Source organism: Lytechinus pictus, chromosome 5 (genome assembly GCF_037042905.1).
Source record: "Lytechinus pictus isolate F3 Inbred chromosome 5, Lp3.0, whole genome shotgun sequence".
In the NCBI taxonomy this organism is placed as follows: Eukaryota; Metazoa; Echinodermata; class Echinoidea; order Temnopleuroida; family Toxopneustidae; genus Lytechinus; species Lytechinus pictus.
Genome location: NC_087249.1, coordinates 25,463,615 through 25,483,380, shown reverse-complemented (window position 1 = coordinate 25,483,380; position 19,766 = coordinate 25,463,615). Strand labels below are relative to the sequence as shown.

The window sequence follows — 19,766 nt, the reverse complement described above, 5'->3', positions numbered from 1 at the left end:
TCAAATAATGCGAGCGCATAGCGCAAGCTGCAAGTTATATTCACACCATAAAACGGACATTTAACAGAGCACTTAAAAATCAGTTTGTAAATCAAACAAAATTATGAATAATGTCCGAGCTGAAATATGCTTTGTAAAATCGACTTCAAAACTTGACATTTTAAGCTACATATCAGCCTATTTAGCAAGATGTGTATCTCATCAAACAGGCTATGCGAGCCCGAAGCGCGAGCGAAAAAATTAATATAGTGACATGAAATATATTTTTTTATCATTTTCCAAGTCATCCCCTGACCTTTTTTTTTTTCACTCGTCTCCCTCTTATTTTAACTCTTATTTTTCCTCCTTTCTTTCCCCTTCTTTTTCTTTTTTCTTTCTTTCCCCCTTTTTTCTTCATTTGTTTTGCTCTGCCGATAGGGGGGGGCGGGCCCCTCGCCCCCCCTGGATCCGCCTATGGATGGAGCTCAATTTTACAGCTTTCCTACGGCGTACGTTTGATTCCAAGATACTCGAGAATGCCTTGAGTACTTCTTACGTCAAACGTACGGCCGACGTATGACTCTGTGCACTCCCTTTGTCTATATAGGGGGTAATTGTCCGGGGGGTAGTTGTCCGGGGGGTAGTTGTCCGGGGGGTAATTGTCCGGGGGGTAGTTGTACGGGGGGTACTTGTCCGGGGGGTAATTGTCCGGGGGGTAGTTGTCCGGGGGGGTAATTGTCCGGGGGGTAGTTGTCCGGGGGGTAGTTGGTCCGGGGGGTAATTGTCCGGGGGGTAGTTGTCCGGGGGTTAATTGTCCGGGGGGTAGTTGTCCGGGGGGTAGTTGTCCGGGGGGTAATTGTCCGGGGGGTAGTTGTCCGGGGGGTAGTTGTCCGGGGGGTAGTTGTCCAGGGGGTAGTTGTCCGGGGGGTAGTTGTCCGGGGGGTAGTTGTCCGGGGGGTAGTTGTCCGGGGGGTAATTGTCCTCGGGGGGTAGTTGTCCTCAGGGGGTAATTGTCCGGGGGGTAATTGTCCGGGGGGTAATTGTCCTAGGGGGGTAATTGTCCGGGGGGTAGTTGTCCGGGGGGTGATTGTCCAGGGGGTAGTTGTCCTGATACCGTGCTATACTGCGTCCCTCGTTTTTTTTGTACTCTCGATCACGCTACTGCCGCAAAGAATCCTGTTCACAGTGGCGTACAGACCACAAAAAAGGAATCTAAAGAGAGAAGAGTGAAATATGATATTCTCTGGATATCATGCCAAAATCTATCACAAAATTGGATTTTTGTATAAAAAAGGTCAAAATTTTTGCTCGCTCGCTTCGCTCGCTCGCATTTTTTTTTGGAAGATAAATTTTGCCCGGTACGCAATATCTGGCCTTTTCAAAATAGTCGCCTCATTACACCATTACGCCTGTTCATACCATGATATGACCGGGAAATTTTGTGCTCTTGCCCCCCCTGGCCACCGACCCCTGTTACGCCGCTGGGGAATGCAAGCGCGAAGCGCGAACTAAAATTTTATAAAGTGACATGATTTTTTTCACTCGTCTTCCTCCTCTTATTTTTCCTTTTCTTTTTTCTCCTCTCTTTTCCCTTCTTTTTCTTTTTTTCCCCGTCTTTGTTTGCTCCGGCAATAGGGGGGGGGGCCCTCGGCCCCCCTTGATCCGCCTATGACTTGTTATTATATCCCCGGCTTTCGCTCGAGCTGCATTTCAGCTCGTGCATTCGAAAAATTAATCCTGCCTGCCGGGTACCCATAAATTCACCTCACATGGGACGAGTGCAGCACAGCGTGGATAAATTTTTAGCTGAAGGAAACACGCCATGACTAAGATTCGAACCCACGACCCTCTGTTTGACAGCTAGGCGACAGTCAGAACCACTAGATTTAAATAAAAATATAAATGATTAACCCACTTTTCTTGTCTAAATCGTTTCCTACTTCATAGGCCCCTAACCCAGCTGCCCCTCCATTCTCGGTTCAACCGCCTTTTTTAAAATATGAATCGAATTATTTATGACAAACATTTAATATTTAAAGAAGCAAAGCGGTCCTGATCACTGATCTCTACCACAGTGGTCGTGATATGATACAAGTACTTCTGTGGATTCATTCTGCTACTGAAAGGTTAGACAACAATAGCAATGTATGCGTGCTGCGATCGAGAGGGTGCATTGGGAGCAGGCTCTTTTCAAATTAATCGCGCGTGAGGTAAATATGTAGCGGGAGACAAATTGAGGCATCCATTCGCTTTGGTGGTGGTTCGAGCATCTCGCGAGACAGCTGCGTAATCAAATTCACAGATTTTCTTTTAAAAATCAACAACCTCAGATTGGACCCGGTGATTATTTTTGTGGCTTGCCATGGGCTGTGCGCCCAGTATTACTGTCTCACAAAGTGGAGTTGTTTATTGCCGAGATTCAGACGAATCCAATTCTCCGAGACCGTCGTCTTTTGGGGTGCAGCAGCATCTTCAAGTCCGGACCGCCGGCGGGTCCGGCGGAGCGGACGCGGGGCTGGAGGTAACAAGTTCATCGGGTGGAGGAGGGACAATTAGTATGATACATGGCCGTATGGATCGGCGAGGAACTATTAGCATTGAGGCTGAGACACAGACCAGTAGATCAACAGTCACAATGAAGGTAGGAAATGAAGGGAGATGGAAAATATTTTTTGGTTGAAAAACCGTAGGCCTATAATTCTAGTATGATCATGCAAATGACAACAAATAAACTAGAAATACATGAAATAGAATAGCTAGAGATCTAAACAAGCGTATTCTACTTCTAACGTTTGATATCAACATCACATTCATGACAAAGTCCTAAATAAATGTCTATTAATGTAGAAAATTTGGTGAAAAGGTATTATCGGGGGGGGGGGGGGGATGTTTCATGAAATGGTTCCCTGTAATATTTAGAGGAGGGAAACACAAAATTGGTGCATGTGCTTGGTCATGGATTTTTATTTGGGAGGGGATGGGGGCATGCACCCCTAGGGCTCCCAATCTACATGCCAGTGGCTGAAGAAATAATAAACCTGTTTTACTATGTGGATAGGAATTTTCTTTATTGTTTTTTATTTTTTGTAATATCTGTTTTGTTTGTAAATTATGTAATCATGAAAATGAAAGCATCAATAAAAAATATACCTACTAAAAAAAGAGCAAGTCCCCATGGAACTATTCTCAATTTTAACCATATATTGTAGGGGATAGATCTAGTACATAAAATATTAAGTTACTGATTATGATATTGTGATGCATGGAGTATACCCCGGGCGGATGACTGAAGCCTGCCTTTGGCAAGGCATTTATGTGTTACAGTTGAAAACACTCTGTCCCTCGGATGGGATGTTAAATGGAGGCCCCGTGCAGAGGAGAGTCATCATCTTTGCACGTTAAAAACCCACTGCACTATTCGTATAAAAGTAGGGGGAAGTCCCGGTGTAGTGGTCAACCTGCGCTACCCCAATCGGTTATATCGGGAGGAGAGACCTGGGGGTCACGGTGATTCAGTTCGCTTTTCACCTCCCCGGCACAGGTGACACCAAACAAATGATGATGATGATAAATAATAATAATTATAATAATAACAATAATAATAATACAGTAGTAACATAAAACAGCATGGAATTCCTCTTTTTTTTTAATACCAAATTGGAATATGTGAACTAATTTTTTAATTTGATATTGGTTAGTGCAAGTACATAAACTCCTTATCATTCTACCATGGAATAGAGATATGATTATTATTGTGCCTTAGTCCTTGAAATGTGATCTTGTTTATAGATTCCTGCTCACACGAATGCAAGGTGTGGGCCTAGTCTGTATTGATTGGCAGTCAATGTTATTGCATGCATGGAAATGATTGACTTTCTGTATATATGAGACATTGAGAGGCAGAAGAATGTATGTAAAATATGTACACAATAGAATCAGAGAATTTTACTGGGGTAAACTCCACCCCAACAAAAACATGATTTGAATAAAAAGAGAAAAATCCAACAAGCATAACGCTGAAAATTTCATCAAAATCGGATGTAAAACAAGAAAGTTATGACACTTCAAAGTTTCGCTTCATTTCACAAAACAGTTATATGCACATCTTGGTCGGTATGCAAATGAGGGAACTGATGACATCACTCATTCACTATTTCTTTTGTATTTTATTATATGAAATATGAAATATTTTGATTTTCTCGTCATTGTCATGTGAATTGAAGTTATATTCCTCCCTGAACACGTGGAATTCCATTATTTTAACATTTTTTGGTTCAGGCAAGGAGGTCCTAATTGTCAAATTCGTAAAAATTGAAGTATTGTATAATTCAAACAATAAAAAACAAAAGAAATCGTGAGTGAGTGACATCGTCGACTCTCTCATTTGGATGTAACTGACTCGTTCATATAACTATTTTTTGAAAAATAAGCGAAACTTTGAAATGTCATAAGTTTCTTATTTTACATCCGATTTTGATGAAATTTTCAGCATTGTGCTTGTCTGATTTTTCTCTATTGATTCAAATCAACATTTTTCTGAGGTGGACTTGACCTTTAAGTTAAGCACATTTTTAAATCATGAATAAAGGCCTTAAAAACATTTTCTTCAATGTAATTTTTAAATGTGTTTTTGGACACTTGATTTGGGTTACCGGTACATTAAAAAGAATGCCCCTTTTCCATAATAAGTACCAGTAAAATACTACTGTTGTATGTTATATTCCCATCTGAAGAAAAAAAAAAAAAAACACCACAACCCATCAGGGGTAGGTCCCCACAAATGGAAGAGTTTGTATGCCCAAAGTAAGTGGTATCTTAATCTCAAGATGAAATCGTTCACAACTTTCTTGCATTGATTTGATCATGGGTAGGGGCCATGATTTCATTGATTTGATTAAGACTTATTTCATGCAGTTTCTCACTCTTAAAAAAGGGAGAGGATTCAATACACTGCTCAACAATACAGAGTGTGATGTCATGAATGCACACAGGGGAGAGAGAGAGAGGGACAAGTTACATGTACAAGTGGATATAGATTGTTAATCAATAACTTGTCTCGCTTCTTCAAGGTGATAATGACCCAAACCACCCTCTCCTATCTGCTACAGGGATCAATAGACCCACTAATCCAGGGGTCACTACAAGGATACAATTGCCTTTGAAGGGGGCTGATTAAAAAGATTACTTTTAATCCCCTGGTCAAGCATCTAGTCACACCTCTTTTCACTGTCAGACTTCAATTGATAATAATAACCTCTTGCCTGAAACTTGGTTGTCTTGGTAATGTGAATTAGTGGTGGTATATCAGAGAAGAAAATTGTGAATTTGATTTTTTTTTTCATGTTTTTTTTCTATGAATTATTCCTGGAACATATATTGTATAGTTTACACAAAAATAGAAGGGTGCACTCTTGCACATCATTTTAAAAAATGTGTTAAAGCCTGAGCAAAATGTATGACCCAGATGTAAGCACCTTGGGGCACTCTGCAGACTGGATACAAATTTTGAATGATATTATAATCATTATTACAATAATCGTAATTGCTTTATTCTGATTAATGTTATAATAATCATTATTTGCTTAAAAGCTACCATTTAAACATTAAGGAGAACAACAGATATATATATATATATTTAAAATGTAGCAGGAGATGTTTAGGTGAACTAGAATATATAGGGAAAATTCAAGAATTTTTCACCATATACTGTAACTACACACATGTTAACTAACATGTAAATTGCATGTGAAAGAGTTCGCACCGATGACCACACAACAACACGGACACGGGAGCTGAGGTTTCTTGTTTCTTTAATCAAGTATTTTCAAATACAAAACAGCCTCGGTCAGAACACTAACTTATCATTTCCTTCAGCATACAAAATGTAAATTCACATGGATATGGTTCTGACCGGAGTGCTTGCAGAAGTCTTCTACACTTCGGAATCAAACTTTTCTGCAGGCTTCCTCATCTAACAACAATGGTCTAGTGCCAGTGTCATAAGTCAGGACACTCTCCCTAGCTAATAACAAAATAAGTGCAATGGTGCACATCCAAGTAAAAAGGAATCCCTAAAGGGGGTACCTGAATTAGCATTAGGGATATCCCTAAAAAGACTAAATAATTGACCAATGAACAAAAAGGAGGAAGCAGAGCTTCTAAATAATTGGCCAATGGCAGAGAGGGAAAAGAGTACATGTAGCTAAGACAAAGTTGGCATAAGTAGAGAGAGAAAAGAGTACTAAAGACAAAGTTGGTATAAGTAGAGAGAGAAAAAAGTACTGAAGACAAAGTTGGCATAAGTAGAGAGAGAAAAGAGTACTAAAGACAAAGTTGGTATAATAAGTAGAGTAAAACATTGATGAATTACACACTGTATACAATTATACATTATATGCAAATACAATATGCAACATGTTCATAACTCCAGGGTTCATAACCCATGAAGGGTATGTTTCAGGGTGGTGTGAATTTGAAAATAATTAATGGGCATTTTCAAGCCTGAAAAAGTTCTTTTAATTTAAAGGTGTTCTTGTGATCAAGGCGGTTTGTAACCACCCATTGTTTAGTGACCTACAAGTTTCAAATTTTTGCATAATATACATGCAGGGTCATCCCTGATTATGTTCTGCAGGTATTTTGAAATTTACCTTGTGATATTTACATGTATGCACATGTGTAAACATTTAAGGTATTACTATTCTTATGTACATGTCGCCATGGAGCTATTAACACTATTAGGACTGGCCATTATAATATATGGCCTGAACATTGTCTAAATGAAGGAAAAACATTAGGGTCAGTCAGTCAGTAAAAATAAGTTTAAGTAAATGTGTTATTTGAAAGAGCTCAGTTTTATTTTTATTGAGGGTTGTGTCAGCATTTGTCTTCTGATATGAGTCATATTCTACCGCCATTTGCCAATTTGAATTAAGAATTTAAAAAAAATATGACATTGGGGTCGGTTGGCAGTATTGGCACAATTTTCCCTTTTTGAAATATTTGTTACATGTGCAGCAAGTTGTTGTTCACTATTTCTATCAACTCTGATAATTTGGAATCCTGCATAGTCATGCTCAAGTGCATTGTTTTGACTGTACACAGGCTTGTTGAAAAATCATCATCTCCATCATCATCATCCTCCTCCTCCTCAGCAGCAGCGTCATCATCATCACCATCATCATCATCATCATTGTTCAGTTTTTGACAGGTTTATCTTCAGGTTTGCATGCATCTCCCACTTAATCTTTTAAAAAACTTCACTGTATGAAGACAGTTCAGATTTTTTTTGCTTTGGCAGAAAGGCTGCTTTCTTTTTATAGATACATTACATTGTATATTTTGATGAAAGTCTGGAGACTATAAGACTACTATTAGTATTGGTAATTTACTTTATTGCATGAATAGATAGGTTACATGGTTAGTTAGTTACTGTATACAATAAGGATTCAATCCATTTTGGCCATTGTTGTCAAATCACAAGAATATCTCAAGTGGAACAAGTGATAGAGTTTGTATTCAGACACCATGTCTCAGGTGCTTGTGTTTTATTAGACACATTGAAATACGATTATGATTGCATATATGTAAAGCACACCATAAATGTATAGGCTACAATACTCAGTGAATGTCATAATGGAAGTGAAATAATAAAGAAACCGATTTAACCAGCCTCATGAACTTCAACTCAACACAGCATCAATATGTCTGTATTCAACAATGTGTCGGTATCTACTCATATAGTATGAGCAGAGTATACTGCCTGGTTATCTCAATAGCATGAGAGAGCAAATTAGCCAAGCATGCATAAAACATGAAGGAAGATCTGTATTGTTTCTGACAAATAGCAGAGGCATAAGGCCCTATGCCCTTTTCATGTTATATGGTTTTAACTCAATTTATTTTTTTTTACCTCTGCTGCACTGCAGTATACGACAGTTCAAGCACCTCCTCATTAAAAAAAATTCTGGATGTGCAGTAATCTAATCTGCATTATTGGCTAAGAATTAAAATGCTTGATTCTTATGAATAATGATAATTAGGGTTTTGTAATGTTTGTGTGTAGGTCCTGGTACCGTTTCCTAGGAAGACATGTTTGGTAGCCTAAACATGACTTACCAATGAGCATAAACTGATCATCAAATAATAGAAACCATTGATCAATTTCTGATCCACAAAGGACATCTGTTTACTCCTTCCTTGAACAGAAGAGGTGTAATGGGAGTCCTTTGCAAGAAAATCCAAAGAATAAACAAGACCTTAAAATAGACTTTAGAATAGACTTGTTTATCTTTTCAAATATACCCCCCCTTGATGTAATGGTCTGTGAGAGGTAATGGTCTGTATGCATTGTCCTCTTGCGAGGGCCTATTTGGTTTCTATTCGTGTTTAATTGCTGGGCTTGAAAAAGACTGGGTCTATTTTCTGGTATTTGTTTTTACCATTTACTCCGCATTTAGGAATCAAAGAATGGGCATTGGAGAAGTGCAATTCGTTTGTCGAGGATATACATGTATTGGAGTGTCCTGAATTACTCTAGATAGGCCTTTTCATGGAGGTATATCTTTAGCCTAATACATGATATTAAAAAGTTGATGGTTTTGATAAAAAGGGGAAAATTCTTGTTCTGTCTTTCTGATGAAAAGGTCTTTTGTATTTTAGAGTATAGGGTCTACATGTATATATTTTTTCCAGATCCACCAAAAAAAAAAGAGAAAACAACAAAAAGTCCAATCAGAGAGGGAATTTAAACAAGTGCAAGTGCACAACACTATATTATTACATCAACATTTGATGGAAATAAACACAAAACAGTATTAGCTTAAACATGGGTGGTATAAGCTTAAGAAAGAACCAACATTTTATTCTGTATTGCTGATCAATGCATTACTTTAATTTCCCTTTAATAGTTTGACTATAGGACCTTTATTATTTTTATTATTTATTCGGCAAAGAAAATCACAAGAAACAATACATTTCAGTATAAACAGTACAAGATAAATGTCAACCATTGGAACGCCAGTGACGGAATAAGTGTACTAAATTACTGTGGCATAAAATCTCCTGTCCCAATTCAAATGGTTGATTTACAATGTATATAAAAGTACTAATATTGTAAAAGGGATGTAACTTGCGACAAGAGTAACCAAAAGGAATAAAACTATATGAGCGAATTAAGGACTGATTCCTGTCAGCTGTCCTGATCCAATGAAAAGCTGATTGTTATCATGTCTACCAGTTGGAAATATTCAGGGAATAATTTTGCTTAACAAATTTGAATAGCATTTTGGTCATAAGAGAAAAGTTCTCAACTGAAGTAATGTACAGTCCTATGTTTAGAAATATGCTATACAAAAGACTTTTTGAATAGCAGTCTTTAAAAAATGTGGAGCAAATTGCATTGTGATATCAGGAAAATTAGTCCCTGATATTATATATTTTATAAGAAATAGTACACAAATATACCATGCTTAGAGTAAGTAGGGCCTATAGCGGGAATTATTCTTCTGAGGTGGAACTGGCATTACAGTACTGGCAAAATAGTTATTTTTCCAGTACAACCAAGGATGAATAATTCCCTTTATACTTTCGAAATAAAGGCCTGGTACATGTATATTTATTTTATATCCTACTTTATTAAGTTAGACCAATAGATCTTGATAATCTAGTTCTTTTACTCATAGTTCATCCTTTTTTAATCTGAATCAAGATAACCCTGCCATGCTGACTGACCTACTTTTCCTGAAGCCACGATGCTTGCGCTGTCATGATCTGTTACAGAAAAGCAATTTTTCTTCAGTGGGCATTTCATTTTCAGCATCGTCACAAAATAATGAGAATATGTTTAGTCACATGATGCTATTTAAACCAATCAGCATACATGATTTAATCTATGTAGGATATAATGAATAATGTGACATCATCAGCTCTTTCATGCTGTCCATGATGTGCAGATACAATTAGCCATTTTATTAATTAAACAAAAACACTTGTTTCATAATCCTTTGTTTACTCAAATCAACTGCGTATTTTGACTTGATCTTCCTGCCTTTACATACTTGGTTATCCACATGTAAGATATTTTGTGAATTTTCTTGCCTGATTATAATAACATGTGGGTTTGGTTGGAAACATTACTTCATACATGTATGAGTCTGAGTGAAAAAAAACCCATGCAAGCGATATGTCACAGGACTGTGCACCTGTTTCATGCACTGTTTTCCTGATCTTGATGAACACAAATTTCCTTATCGCACTTCGCTTAAGCAAACTTGGTATCTTTTAGGTGAGACCTTTGCTTTTATGGTGACAAGTCATGCTGATTTATTTACTCTACTTTGTATTGTGTTTCTTTTATTAAAGAGGTACATAGGGTATTTTGTTGCCCAAGCTTTGTAAGCTAATAGCGCAATCACATTGGTTCCCATGGTTACGACTGAAAGCCTTTGACCTTACGCATTGTTTTTCTTTCCAATTAGAGAGAAGGCAGCTGAGCTGTGTTATAATGTGTTGTTTTCAGAAACGTTGATCCATTTGTATACTTGTGCATGAATGATGTAGGAACATAATCACTTAAATAGATTACAGGATGGACCCTATAAGATACAAGACAAAATATTTGCCTTGTCTGTATAACTGAAGATCTGATTGAAAAATAACTAGATCTGATTGAAAAATAACTGGCTCTTCTTCACAACATTTGTTCATTGGAAAAACATTTTTCTTTAATGCTCTTCAGAAATTCAAATCATATGTTAGTATTCAATTTCATCCTGATAATTCAGTGAGTAAAATAAATTTGCTTCATTTCAGCTGGTATATGATTAGTAAGGGGGTTGGAGAGTCGCAAATTCATAGAAATATAAACGAGCAATTTGCACTGAAGTGTTTTTTTTTTTTAATGTCAGGAAATGCCTAAGGCTTACTGCATGTGACGCACTTGCCTTTCTAGAATTCAATAGAGCGACGTGCATCATAGATACCATAGGGAAATACAAGATGAATTGCCAAGAGATTATCTTACTTCATATTCACGACTCGATATGTCGAGACATGGATGTGATGTGAGAACATTAGAAGAGATGAAGGATAAGGACATGTTTCATCAGACTTACTCATGTAATTTTGTTTTGTATTCATGGTTCACACAAATTTCAAGCATTTGGATGAATGTATTTTATGAGCAGAAATAAAAAGCCTAAATTAGCAATTTTCTATACTTTTGCTATAAGTATTGCTGCTACCACCACCATTCTTATCTAAAACTTCTGCTATTACATGTGACAGGACTATAGTAACTACCTCTGTTTTTTTTTTGGTGCCATTATTGTATTTCTACCACTTAACTACATTTACAACTTATTTGCTACTATTGTCTATATACATGTAACTAAAGGTTGGGGAAAGGAAAACTAATTTAGGTTTATTGAACTTCATTCTGCTTTTAAATATTTTTAGATATCTGGGCCTGCATCCATGTAGAAAGAAAAATGTTATTTTGCTGACACATACTATGTAGGTAGGGGAGATCGGGGTTACATTGTAGTTGGAAATAAATTTATGCAATACTGCCCTCAATTTATTGCTACCGTTGTATTATTAATAGCAATAAATTGAGTGCAGTATTGCATAAATTTATTTTACAGGCGTTAAAGAAAATTACAATGTTTCAACTTACTCCGCGTTCCAACTAACCCCGATCTCTCTTTACTACCTACATCTCCCTTTCCCCTGTTGCTCTTTTGCTGGCATCAGTTGTTGCCATGGTGATGGATGATGGGGGGGCCAACAAATAGGGGGTTAGCAACAGGGTCAGGTACCTATGGGGTTACTGGTTAGATACATTTCATACATTAGGTGGTTTCAGACCGCCTGGAAGTTCAACAGTTCCAGGTATTTTCTGATCGGGAAATTTACCCCGATCAGAAAATAACAGGTAATATTGGCAATGTGAAAGCAAATTACGCGTAATCTCCCCGAAAGCAAATACCCGCTAAGTTGTAGGTACCTGCCAAAATTACGAGAACTTTCGCTGAGATTTATCCAGGGTGGCAGGTGGCAAGAAAATTACAGGAACTTGTAGCCCAGCGTGTAGTTGGGCGCGGGCGCCTTGGGTGGCAGCTGAGCTAGCGATTTTGAATCTCGCACCTTGCTTGCTCACCTTGCTTGCTTATCAGACCATATACTGCGCATTCTGGTAACTTCAAGTACTCATCCCGAAGGGTATCTTTTGGGGCGATGTGAATGCGTAAAAATGTTTATGGGTATTTTTTTAGCATGGAAAAGTTCTCATTCTTGTGATCGAGGCTGTTTGAAACCACCTATTGAGGATATTTGATATTATTTTCGTCTGTATTCTGTACATGTACCAATAGAATAGAGTAGAATGGAACCGATTATAACTTGTACACACATTCGTTATAATACTGTCATCAGTTGCTCCTTGTCCAAAAAGGTAGTTAATCAATAATCCCACTCTGGTCCAAACAGTATTTCCTTTGTTTTTCATTAAATAATTGTTTGAGGCAGCTAAATGAGCTAATGTGTACTTGGGCATGGTTTGGTGAAACATTTTGCTGTACATGTAGTTGTAATGAATATTTTGTTATAATAAATACAGAATCTCCTTTATTTTATAACTTAAGGCCACCGCACACCTTACGACTGTTCGCGATCCGATTTTGGAACAAATCGCATTTTGCTCATTTTCTGAAAATGTGAATGGAACATATCATTTATTTGAGGTTAAAATTAATTGAAAGAATACTAATATAACCATTTTGAAAGATTGCAAGCCTTTATTTTCGAGTAAAGGCCAAATTAGTTTCAAATCGTAGCCAATCTTACGACTGCTATGACGTCATTACGACTAGATATTAAATTTGATTTTATTCTAAGAAGAATGATAGCATAGTCACAGATTTGAACATAGGTATTTGTACGATGATTTGGAACATAACACAGTAAGATAATCCAAGTCTCAATATTAGCATCAAATTCTACTACGTTTTATTCCAAAATTGAGTCGCAGACCAATCGTAAGGTGTGCGGTCGCCTTTACATAACCGATACACTAAATTCCGGGGATTTTTTCAAATAAATCCAGACTGGCTGTAAATAGTGACCAGCCAAATATTAGATTTGGATTTGATTAAAGCTAAAAGATTTGAATTTAAACCTTTAGAGATTTGAATGTTTATCCTTAGGATTGAAAATAAATCCAACATTCAGCTGGTCACTATTCACAGCTGATCTGGATTTATTTCATATCCTTGAAATGTAGAGTGTATTTGGTAGAAATGTGGATCGATCCTGAGAGTGGAGTTTGTTCTTTAAAATCACATTATTAATAGATCCATGGTAGAAATTAGTTATTCATGAAGGGCAAAATATCAGATGTCTTGTACTTTGTGATCGGATTTCCAGACAAGACTTCAGAAATTATTTTACATAGCGGCCAGTTTCAGGGTAAAATACAGTATATTTCAAGACACAGCATTCCACCTTTAAAGAAATATGATTCCATACTATATTTTATTTCCCTGATTTTGAATGAACCGAATGCCAGACACAACCTGAATATCTTGGTATTTATACATGTCATCCTGGGGATTGAACCAATGTCATTTGGTTCAGCTGTCAAGTGTTCATATGCTGCACACTTCAGTCCATACACTGGAAATGCAGGATTACAGTATGATGTCAGATATACAGTATGTGTAGGCCAGGAGACTGGTTTCTTATAGCTTTTGAGCCTGGTTGATAGAAGAATTGAAAAATAAATTGATTGTAATGTTAAGATAATAGCAAATCTGTGATATGCAAGCTTTTAAGGAGGTACTCCATGCAGAATGAATATATTGAACATAGACTTGAGGTGTGGTAGCGATCATTGCGTAGGACTTAAGAAGCTACAGTACAGTGTACACCCTAGACCTACACTCCAAGAAAATGAAAGGATGGAAAGTGGTAGATCAGCCTTTAAAAGGGTAGAGGGACAGTGTTTTTTATAAGGATGGAAAACATTATCATTCCTTGGCCCTTTTCTACCCTTATCGCCTTTTTGTGTTTTTAGAGTGGAGATTATTTGTCTTGTCAAAATATGTATAATTTCTTTAATAAATAATAAAAATAATGCATCTTAAGATTTTACCAAAACTTGATTCACATGAATCTACAGAATGTTATTTCACCCCCATATCATGAATGTTTTTCTCTTTTGCATGACACTTGGAATATGATGGGGTCAACTCGGGTCAATGTAATGTACTTGTACATTTATGTTGTAACAAACGTACAGTAGACCAGAGATCATGTTCATGTTGTTTTTGCCAGAAAGTGGTTGAATGCCTTACCCACCGGCATGGCCTCAATCAAACCCATCCATACCCTGAATGTTTGTAGTGAAGAGGGAAGGGCAAAAACTGTGATTGGATTGGAAGTATAAAGTTTCAAAAATTGGCCTCTGATGACCCCCTGTTTCGCTGATTGATGCCATCATGTTCATACAAACTTTTGTAGAGATTGGAAGGCCAAGCATGGTTCATGTTTGAATGTTTAGAATATCAGCCTTGCATCTAATAGACTCAGGGCCTTTTCACACGTGAATCTTGAATCATCATTGTAATGAATATTGCAATTCGTCTTTAGAATCATCGAACCTTTCACACGCTCACTCGAAAACTGATTTGAATTTGAATTCCCAAGCGAAGGCAGTACGTGTCCTTGGTGACTTGTCAATCAAAGCACTACATCGCAAATACAAACTGCGATGAGTGCATTATTAATGTACATGTAGGAAGACACCCAATTCCTCATTGTTTTCATGATTTACAAAACATGAATAGTCCTGATTTTAGGTCTAAATATCTTTTTTTTCCCGCTTGCGCTTCACGTTCACATTAATTGTTTAGTTAGATACCTATCTTGTTCATGATTTTAAAAAGTGCATCTATGTCCAATTTTTAGGTCAGAATATCAAAAATTTCAGCTCGCGCTTCGTGCTCGCATTATTTGACTGCTGAAATTTGTATCTTTCATTGGTAACTGCAAACAGTCCTTAACAGGTCCCTTGCCGATCAGGCCAGAATATATATTAAAATTTTCTGCTTGTGATTCGCGCTCGCAGTAATTATTTAGTTTAATACATACACATCTTATTCACGATCACAAACATTGCTCAGAGTGTTCAATTTTCAGGACAAAATACACGCTTGTACTATTCAATTAGGGTTTATATGAGATTATTATTTATTTGTTTTGTAAGAATAAAGCTAAGAAGTGACTGTTAGGACTACCCCTTCAAAAAAACAAACAAACAAAAATCAACTTTAGGTGGTTTCAGACCGCCTCGAAGTTCGTCAGTTCCAGGTATTTTCTGATCGGGAAATTTACCCCGATCAGAAAATACCAGGTAATATTGGCAATGTAAAAGCAAATTACGCGTAATCTCCCCGAAAGAAAATACCCACAAAATTACGAGAACTTTCGCGGGGATTTTCCAAGGTCGCAGGTATTTTGGCAATGTGAAAGCAATTTACTGGAACTTTAAGCCCAGCGTGTAGTTGGGCGCGGGCGCTGTGGGTGGCTGCTGAGCTTGTGATTTTGAATCTCACGCCTTGCCTGCTTATCAGACTGTACTGCGCATGCTTGTAACTTCAGGAACTTAACCCGAAGGGTATGTTTTGGGGCGGTGTGAATGCAGGAATAATTAATGGGTATTTTTTAGCCTAAAAAGTTCATGTAATTTAACGGGGATTCTTATGATCGAGGCGTTTGAAACCACCTTTTGAGCGGCCAATCGGGGAACGTATGGGTGAAAGTTTTCTACAGCCCCCCCCCCCCCATTGGTGGATCTGTCCCTGCATAAGATTTTTTAGAATGACTTCAACCAATTTTAATTTCTATTGGAATACACTTAGTTGATTTTCTTTTAAAACATGATTCATTTGTAACATGTATTTTTTCTCACAATTAGAGTAGATTACATATTACATATATGTGCATAGAATGAATTATATATGCAAGAGAAATATCATTTGGTTGATAGAAATTGACTTTGGTGTAGTACGTGTAGACAATGTGCATGATATATTCTGTAGTATATATATGATAAAAAAGAGGAGGGGTTTTATTCAGTACAACTGTTGCAATCTTACAAGTGTGTCACTTGAGTAATTTAGGGATTCTTCTTTTTAAAGTAGTTTTCTGAGGCATATATTTTGCATTTTGGTGTGGTGTTTACATTTATTTCCCCTCTTACATATATGTGTGTGTGGGAGGATTGTATTTTCTACTGAACAGGATGTGATGACGGAATTGATCTCTAATATTTCATATTCGCAATGTATTTGTGCTCAGTATTGCTGAAACAGGATAGAAGTAAGTTTATACTTGGATTTTTTACCAGCAGGCTGTCCTTGTCTATTGCAGTGGATCTGTGCAAGCAAGTGATGGGACATTCCCTAATGATATGATTAAATGTCCGGTCATATGTTTTCTTTTTATTGTTAATTTATGGCTTCATTAAATTTCATTTTATGCTCCCAACTTTATTCATACCTGAAACTTCTTTTATAGCTTCGTTTTTAATTGATTTTTTTACAAGGACATTGGTTTCTTTGGGATTTTCCATCCTGTTATAGTATTATGTTGGATTTACATACGTGTAGGCCCAAGTATCTAGTCTCTCACATTTTGTTTTCAATTTTTAAGCAAGTGATGTGGTTTTAGATGAATTCAGTGATGCAGAATGCAGAAGAAAATATGAATATCACACATTAATTGAGTCTTGGAACTCATGGTGGAATGCTCCCCAGGGAGTGGAGAAGGTGCATACATTGTATGCTGGCATGCAAGGATCCGATGGCTGGGATAATAATATATCTGTTAAGCGCTTAGAGACGTCTTTCTGACGTGTTAAGCGCTATATAAATGCAGAGTATTATTATTACTATTATAATTAACTGATGATGAAACTACATATTTTGCAGTAATTGATTTCTAGCTTAAAAAATGCAGCTCAGTATTAAAAAAAACCGTATCTTTATTATTTTATCGGCATGTAAAGTCTTCTTATCCCCTTTTCCCTCAGGCTCATTTGGTATTTTTCTTATGACTGTTAAAATATGACTTGTTTTGTACTACACAAGCATACAGAACCTATAACTTTCATGTTCAATTACTAAAAATATAAAAATTTAGATAGTGTGACAGATCTATGTCAACCAAAATAAGTGAGTCAGTGTTTTATAAACTACCCATGGTTTAACAAAATTGTAAAAACACAGATCAGCCTGTTTTCATCATTGACATGTAAATGTACGTCATGTTAGGAATTGTTCACAACAATAAGAATATAACATTTCAATCATGGACTTTGTCCTCCATGAAGGCCAGCAAGGACATGGGAATGATATACATTTTCATAGTTTCAAAATGAACTATGGAACATTGCACTTTTATATATACAGGTGTACAATAATATTTTGATTCATAGCTCTCAGATATCTATTTCTTCATAATCAATGCTATACATGTATTTTCAAATAGTTTGTATGTTATTTTCAAAATATGAATATGTAGTATGCATGCTGTTTTCAAAACAAATTAATGTTTTTTTTCATGTCAGTCATCATTTTTACAACATGTAGTCCTACGTGTTTAACAAGACAATACTATTACTTATTTTCATGGATATGTGCTTATTTGTGTGCACTTGAAAACTAGGAAAGGATTTTTACAGTAGATACAGTATATCCCCCTGATTTAAATCTCTCCAGGCCTTGGTGTATTCCTTTGTTTTTAAGATCCCAATATGAACAATAATACACTGTACATAAATAAAACAATCTAAGTTGCATGTGCATATAATTCTGGCAGCATGTTTATTTGAGGTTGATTATTTGTGAGAATACGAGGTTTGCCCGGGGGGGGGGGGGCACTTACATTGACGGGTGGATACCGGCATATCCCCTAAAAAACACGTAAAAAGGATGTCTTTTTCAAGATAGGGCACGTTACATACGTAACGTAATAAGGGTGTCAAAAACACTAAAATAATGAAAAAAGGGTATCTATTTCGCTAGGAAAGCTACGTGTTTAGGGTCAAATTTGTGAGGGTATAAAAATTAAGACTAAAATGTTTTATGAAGGATGTACTTTTTGCCTAAACAGTCAACAATAAATGTTTAGAGTACGATTTGTGCGAGGTGTGGGAGGTGGGGCCGTACTAAACCTCGCGTACTAAACCCAATGATGTAGGTAAAGGTAAAACCGACCACCGACGTCTGTGACAACAAAATATCACTGTACTTGTTCAATTCAGGGAATACTTGCCAATAGTATCGTTTTGTTTCCAATACTTGTTAACTTAAGGGGTGCATTTTCAGAATATGGAAAATACTTGTTTAGGGTGCTTTTCGAGACCCCATAGTCGTGCATGGTGTCCACTCGTCAATGAAAGTCAGTGCCCCCCCCCCCCCGGAAGGTTTGTCATTTTACAGTTACTATTCTTTATAATCAATGAAACTATTGAACACTCATTTATTTTTATTTATAATACAGGGCTCAGCCAACCAAGTAACACTAGGGCCAATGAGGCTTTCTCACCCCACTATGCAAGTAAGTAACCAGAAATTTTTCATTTTTCACTTATAGTTTCAAGGAATATTTCAGGCAGTCATTTATATTTTCAAGACTCACAACTCAATTTTCTACATGTAAATCTTTTTGTTGCTTTCTTTGGTTTGATCCAAATTTTACCTATTAAAGCTTTTCCTCTAATTTATTTGTTTTTCAAAAATCAACTATAATCATTCTTTATTTGCACTTGGTTGATGATTGTATCAAAGAAATATGTCCTTATCCTATCTACATCTCCTTTGAAAGGAGCTGCATTTCCTATCTTTTCTATTATTATTTATTTAGTTATTCATTCATTCATTCATTCGTTCATTTGTAAATTCGTTCATTCGTTCATTCATTCATTTATTTATTTTATTTGTTTATTATTTATACATTTATTCATCTATTTGTTTGATTTATGTATTCATTTATTTATTTATTGGTTGATTGATTGATTTATGGATTTAGTTATTTATGTCTTTATTTATTTATCTATTTATTTATATTTTTATTCATTTTTATCTATATACTTATTCATTTATTAATTTATTCATTGTATTATCATTTTTTTTTGGGGGGGGCAGGGCCACCTTATTGTGTGGCACATCACAATTTACCATTCTTCTTCACTTGAAGTAACATTGGCTTAGATTTGAGCAGTGTTGAATATTTTTTTGAAGGGGGAATTGGTAATATGCCAACCTCACTTGAATAGTGTGACACCATGTATCTACGTGTACATGTAAGCACCTGTGACTTTGCAAGGGCTTTCATGATTAGCAATATACAATTGGTGTCGTGTTACAAACTATATTTTTGTGCTTGGGGCCTTCTTTTAATTCTGATTAAATTTGAGGCATTTGAGGCAGTGATTTGCAAATGATATTAAATTTTGTATATATTCTATACATAATCAAACTTCTATTCGATGTGTTGTGTTATGTATGTTTATGTTTGAGACGACTGTACAACCTCGCGTCTTCATCTCAGATTGCAATAAGAGATGTGATTTTCTTCTGCCAATAACCTCTCTCATTACATGGTCGCCATAGAAACAGCCTAATCATTAAATGATTTCGATGCTTCTGTGGTGCCCAAATACACAAGGGAATGTGAAATCTAATAGTGAACACTGAACAAATTGGTGTGTGCCTTTTATTTTA

At 36.5% G+C, this 19,766-nt stretch overlaps 1 protein-coding gene across 5 annotated transcripts in view; it reads left to right on the top strand.

Annotated features, from left to right (window-relative positions):
• Positions 1-18,537: 18,537 nt before the first annotated feature.
• The window catches only part of LOC129261622 (high affinity cAMP-specific and IBMX-insensitive 3',5'-cyclic phosphodiesterase 8B-like), a 42,234-nt gene continuing 41,005 nt past the window's right edge, over positions 18,538-19,766 (top strand). For all 5 annotated transcript variants that reach the window (XM_064100102.1, XM_064100101.1, XM_064100100.1 and 2 more), the window contains exon 1: positions 18,538-18,600. In XM_064100102.1, coding sequence (XP_063956172.1) covers positions 18,574-18,600 — 27 coding nt within the window. In that variant the 5' untranslated portion in view covers positions 18,538-18,573. The remainder of the gene's footprint in view (positions 18,601-19,766) is intronic.